The sequence below is a fragment of the Corvus hawaiiensis genome, chromosome 29 (genome assembly GCF_020740725.1).
Source record: "Corvus hawaiiensis isolate bCorHaw1 chromosome 29, bCorHaw1.pri.cur, whole genome shotgun sequence".
In the NCBI taxonomy this organism is placed as follows: Eukaryota; Metazoa; Chordata; class Aves; order Passeriformes; family Corvidae; genus Corvus; species Corvus hawaiiensis.
The window spans coordinates 2,021,336-2,027,385 of record NC_063241.1 but is presented as its reverse complement, the minus strand read 5'-3'; the positions used below and the strand labels follow the sequence as shown (position 1 = coordinate 2,027,385).

Genomic DNA, 6,050 nt, shown 5'->3' with positions numbered 1-6,050 from the left:
CCTCCTCCCCAGCATCCCATCCTCACATCCTGGGCCCTTCCCCTCTTAAAGGAGGAGGAAAATTCCCATTTCCCTGAGCCCTTGCAGGCGAAAAAACCTCCCCCCCTCTCCCCCCGAATTTTCCAGCTCCTGGGAGAAGGAATCGAGCTGGAGCAGCCAAATCTGTTGGGGAAGGATGAGGAGGGGCTGATCCCCAGGGGCTGCTGCGGGGGGGGACAGGGACCTTCCCCCTTTTTTGGGAACTCCGGTGTTCATCCGGGGGAGGGGGAGGAATTTTACCCCACACCTCGCGTGTGTCCAGCCCAGCTGATTCAGCCCAGCAGAGATTTTCCAACGAGAGATTTGCCCTTTTTTTTTTTCCCCAAGCTTTGTCTCATTTCTGCCTCTTTCTCTCCCCCATCTTCCAGGAATGTCCCCAAATCCCCACCCCCTCCCCCTTCTGGCCCCCCAAACTCCCCTCCCTGCTTTGTCCTCCACATCCCCTTCCCCCACTTCAGCCCCCCGACCCTCATCCTTCTGCTTTTGCCCCCTCCAAGCCCCCTTCCCCCAATTTGACCCCCCCAGCCCCATCCATCCCCCCCAAGCCCCCTCCTCCCATTTTGCCCCCCAAAACCCTCGTACTCCCCCATTCCCCCCTGACCCCTCCCGCTGGCCCCTCGGTTGCCGGTCACTCACGGCCACGTCAGGGCCTCGTGCTCCGGGCGATGATTCCGGGGTGACTCAGCCCCCCCCCGGCCCTGCTGAGGTTCGGCTCACACGAGGGGGTGACCCCTCTCTTGGGGACCCCCGTGGGGAGGGGGTGACAGTGCCACAGCCCCACCTTGGTGCTGCTCCATCTCCCCCGTGCCTCGCCCCTGTCCCCTGCTGCTCCCTGGGATGGTCCGTGGCTGGAGGAGGAAGATGATGGTGATGATGGTGATGATGATGATGGTGATGTCCCCGGTGTGGCACATCTGGGACAGGGCACTGGTGCCACCAGCACCTTCCGCCTTGTCCCGGCCGCGTGATGAGGTGACGGTCACTGCAAGTCCGGCCCCCTTCCCCCCCCTTCCCCCGGCCAGGGACCGGCCTGGGACCCCCAAACTGGGTACAGGGAGGCAGCCCCGGCTTGGGGACACTGGGGACAGAGGTGGGGTCTTGTCCTCCGTTCCTGCTGTCACACGATGTCCCCGAGCTGCCGTGTCCTGCTGCTCCTGGAGGAAGCGGCTGCTCAGCCCCACCCGGATCAGCCTGGGGAGGACTTGGGGACAAGGTGGGTGTCCCCCAGGGCAGCAGGACGTCCCCAGGGTGGGATGCTGGGACAAGAGAATGTCCCCAGGGCAGCAGGACGTCCCCAGGGTGGGATGCTGGGACAAGAGGGTGCTCCTGGGGCAGGAGGAGGTCCTTGGAGCAGGGGGGTGTCCCCAGGGAAGGATGATGGGGTGGGGGGGACATCGCAGGGACAGGAGAATGTCCCGGGGACAGGAGAACCTTCCTGGGACAGGAGAATGTCCCAGGGCCAGGAGAACCTTCCAGGGCCAGGAGAATGTCCCGGGGCCAGGAGAATGTCCCGGGGCCAGGAGAACCTTCCAGGGACAGGAGAATGTCCCGGGGCCAGGAGAACCTTCCTGCGACAGGAGAACGACCCAGGGACAGGAGAACCTTCCTGGGACAGGAGGATATCTCGGGGACAGGAGAACCTTCCAGGGACAGGAGAATGTCCCGGGGCCAGGAGAATGTCCCGAGGCCAGGAGAACCTTCCAGGGCCAGGAGAACGTCCCGGGGCCAGGAGAACATCCCGGAGCCAGGAGAACCTTCCAGGGACAGGAGAACCTTCCAGGGCCAGGAGAATGTCCCGAGGCCAGGAGAACCTTCCAGGGCCAGGAGAACCTTCCAGGGCCAGGAGAACGTCCCGGGGCCAGGAGAACCTTCCAGGGCCAGGAGAACGTCCCGAGGCCAGGAGAACCTTCCAGGGCCAGGAGAACGTCCCGGGGCCAGGAGAACCTTCCAGGGACAGGAGAACGTCCCGGGGCCAGGAGAACCTTCCAGGGCCAGGAGAACGTCCCGGGGCCAGGAGAACCTTCCAGGGACAGGAGAATGTCCCGGGGCCAGGAGAACCTTCCTGTGACAGGAGAACGACCCAGGGACAGGAGAACCTTCCAGGGACAGGAGAATGTCCCGGGGCCAGGAGAACCTTCCAGGGCCAGGAGAACGTCCCGAGGCCAGGAGAACCTTCCAGGGACAGGAGAATGTCCCGAGGCCAGGAGAACGACCCAGGGACAGGAGAATGTCCTGGGGCCAGGAGAACCTTCCAGGGCCATGAGAACGACCCGGGGCCAGGAGGATGTCCCGGGCAGGACCCGCCGCCAGCCCCGCGCCGGAGCTGACTCAGCTCGTCCCACAGCACCACGTGAAGCCGGGGGCAGCCCCCGCGTCCCCCCTCCCCGTCCCCTCCTTCCCTCCAAGCCCATCCAAACCCGATGCCTGCCAAAATTTTCCGGCTGCCTCCAAACTTCCTCAATCCAGCAGCATAAAAGCGCAGCGGCCGCGGCTCCCGCAGGCCCCGTCCCGGCGCTCCCACCGACGGCTCCGTGCTGGGGTAAGCGGCGGGGAGGGGTCCCCGGGAGAGCCAGGGGGGCGGCGGGCGGCTGAAACCCCAGGGAAATCGATCCCACTGGGAATGAGAGGGAATCGGGTCCCATGGAGGGGGGACCCTCGGAGGCACAAAAAAGGGAAACTGAGGCACGTCGAGTGGACCTGGGGGTCCCCGGCTCGGGGAAGTGTCCGAGTTCCTGCTCCGCCACGGGGGGCTGGGGGCCGCTGGGTGAAGCCAGCGAGGGGCAGGATGGCTCGGACTCCCCCCGCTGCCTGCACCCTCTGCATCCCAAAAATCTCCCCCTGGCTTCGGGCTGCCGGAAAGACGCCGCAGCGGTAACGGGAACCAGCTGTCCCGGCTCATGTGATGCCGGCACCCGGCCAGCGCTGCCCGCGGGGGTGTCCTGGCCCCAAATCGGGGCAGGGAGGGGTCCCAAACCCCAGCCACGGTTGGCAGGGGGTGCTGGCCCCAAGGCAGGGTGGGCGGGGGGGGGGGGTCCTAGCCCCGTAGGAGGGTCCCAGTCTCCCCCAGCCTGCTGTGGTGGTGGGCACAGGGTCCTGCCCCCACCCAGGCCCCCCGGCTCAGTGTCTGCCCCGTCCCCAGTGTTCAGCTGGTCCCCAGGATGTGGTGGCCCGTGCTGCTGGCCCTGCTGGTCCCTGCGGCGCTGGCCCAGTTGCAGCCGGAGCGGGAACTGGACACGCAGTGGGAGCTGTGGAAGAAAACCCACCGCAAGCAGTACAACGGGCAGGTACAGGGGGGGGGTCTGGTGCTTGGGACCCCCGGTGACGTCCCCAGGGTTGGATGCCAGGGCACAAGGCTGTCCCCAGGATGGGGGGGGGGGGGCACAGGCAGGACCCCCGTCCCAGCGGCGTCTCGTCCCACGGTGCAGGCGGACGAGGTGAGGCGGAGGCTGATTTGGGAGAAGAACCTCAAATACATCAACACCCACAACCTGGAGCACGCCCTGGGCGTGCACACCTTCGAGCTGGCCATGAACCACCTGGGTGACATGGTGGGTATCCCTGGAAGGGGAGAGAGTGGGGGGGTTGACCACCCGTGTGCTCCCACCCACCAGGGCTCCTTTCCCAGACCAGCGAGGAGGTGGTGAGGACAATGACAGGGCTGAAGGTGCCCCGCGGTCACCGACGCCACAACGAGACGCTCTTTGTCCCCGACTGGACCGAGAGAGCCCCGGCTGCCATGGACTGGCGCAAGAAAGCTACGTGACCCCTGTGAAGAACCAGGTAAGACGGGTGTGCCTGGAGCAGGGCGTCACCCCGGCGTCAGCCCGGGTGTCACCCGTTGTGTCCCCACAGGGCCAGTGTGGCTCGTGCTGGGCTTTCAGCTCGGTGGGTGCCCTGGAGGGGCAGCTGAAGAGGAAAACGGGCAAACTGCTGTCGCTCAGCCCCCAAAACCTGGTGGACTGCGTGGCCAACAACGACGGCTGCGGGGGCGGGTACATGACCAACGCCTTCGAGTACGTCCGGCAGAACCGCGGCATCGACTCCGAGGACTCCTATCCCTACATCGGCCAGGTGTGAGGGGGCACAGCCCCAAATCCCCCTCCCTCCCTGCCACCCCCATCTCACCAGGACCTTGCCGGCCCCACTGCTGCAGGACGAGAGCTGCATGTACAGCCCCACCGGGAAGGCGGCCAAGTGCCGCGGCTACCGTGAGATTCCCGAGGGGAATGAGAAGGCTTTGAAGAGGGCGGTGGCCCGGATTGGTCCCGTCTCCGTGGGCATCGACGCCAGCCTGCCCTCCTTCCAGTTCTACAGCCGGGGTGAGGGGCTGGGGGCAGATTGGGGGTCGTGGGGGCAGGTTGGGGGTCGTGAGGACCTGGGGCGCGCCCGGTGACACCGGCTGTGTCCCCAAGGTGTGTACTACGACGAGAGCTGCAACGCCGAGAACATCAACCACGCCGTGCTGGCCGTGGGCTACGGGGCACAGAAGGGCACCAAGCACTGGATCATCAAGAACAGGTACGGTGGGATGGGGATTGGGAATTGCAGGTGGCTGGGGGGGCTCTTCCAGAGGCTCAGGCTCTGCTTTTCCACCCTCCAGCTGGGGCGAGGAATGGGGCAACAAGGGCTACGTCCTCCTCGCCCGCAACATGAACAACGCCTGCGGCGTGGCCAACCTGGCCAGCTTCCCCAAGATGTGACGAGCCCGCCCGGCCCTTCCCTTCCCTACCCACTTCCCTGCCCTCCAGCTCAGCCTCTTCCCTCCCAGTCTCAGAGGTGACGGTGCTCCCGGAGGGAATTCTTCATGGCCCTGGGAAGGGGAGAGACGCCCCCCGTTCCACCTGAGGGAATGGGGGATGAGCTCCCCTCAGCTCTGCTTTCCTCACTTCGCCCTCCCATGGACTGTGCTTGGCCGGATCCATGACAGCCAATCCGTTCCACACCAACCTCTGCCTCCAGGAATCCCGGGGTGGAGGGGGAATATTCCCAACGGAGAGTGTGGATCCCTCTCCATCCGCCCTGTAGCCCAGTGGAGGCTGCTGAGAAGGATATGACTTTATTTTTCAACTAAAATTGGGACTGAAGCTGGGACTGGTTTGCTTTGTGCTGGGAAAGGCCACGGGGATGGGAAAAATTCTTCCTTTTCCCAAAGGAGCCCCGTGTGGGGCAGGACAGGGAGAGAAGGAGCTGCTGGGGAGTTTTGGGATGGACGGATGGACGGAGTATCTGGGGAAGGGCGGCTCCTAGGGAAGATAAAAGGACTCGGGGACCCCCTGGGATCACAGCGATGGGGGGAGGGGTGCCAGTGACACTGTGGGGCCACAAGAATCCAGCCAAGAGGGACACAGAGACCCCTGGGGGGGGGGGGGGGGCACGAGGCCACCGCGGGGGTGAGCACGGCGAGCACAGCACACCCCAAAACCAAACACAGCAATCACAGGAGGCCTGACACACCCCGACTGTGCAAACACCCCAACATCCACCCACACCCCGGCACACCCCGAACGAGGCCCCGTGGGGACACTGAGGCCCGGGGGGGGCCCCCCCAGAAACAATGGAGACACTGAGGCATAAGGGCCCCCACCCCCCCCCCAAAGCAAACAACGAGGACACTCAGAGGTGACACTGCAGCATCTTTATTGTTCCCCTCATGCCGTCACGGGGGGGGGGGGGGGGGGGGGGGGGGTCACTCCTCGTGGCCGGGGGGCGGAGGGGCCACGGCGGCCCCCAGGGTCACCTGGCTCAGGTAGGCGTTGTCGAAGCAGCGGCGCCGCTCGGGTTCCTCCCACGAGCAGCAGCCCTGAGGGTCCCCTCCAGGCATCCCCGGGGGTGGCACAGAGCGTGGCGATGCCCTGGGACAGCTGTGGGCAAACGGGGGTCAGGGCGGCTGGTTGGGGGGGACACGGGGGGGTCCCCCAGCACCCCTCGTCCCCCATGGGTCACTCACCTGCTCCCGGGCACAGGCGCCGCGTTCCTGGGGGGGCAGTGGGCAGCAGGCGGCCGTCATGGCC

At 65.9% G+C, this 6,050-nt stretch overlaps 1 protein-coding gene across 1 annotated transcript; it reads left to right on the top strand.

Annotated features, from left to right (window-relative positions):
- Positions 1-2,489: 2,489 nt before the first annotated feature.
- On the top strand, positions 2,490-5,123 carry CTSK (cathepsin K). The gene is given in 9 exon segments (XM_048288598.1): positions 2,490-2,578; positions 3,179-3,323; positions 3,465-3,587; positions 3,665-3,791; positions 3,794-3,819; positions 3,892-4,110; positions 4,193-4,358; positions 4,452-4,557; positions 4,640-5,123. Coding segments are annotated over 8 exon segments (993 nt in total). The 5' UTR covers positions 2,490-2,578; positions 3,179-3,197; the 3' UTR covers positions 4,740-5,123.
- The last annotated feature ends 927 nt before the right edge of the window (positions 5,124-6,050 follow it).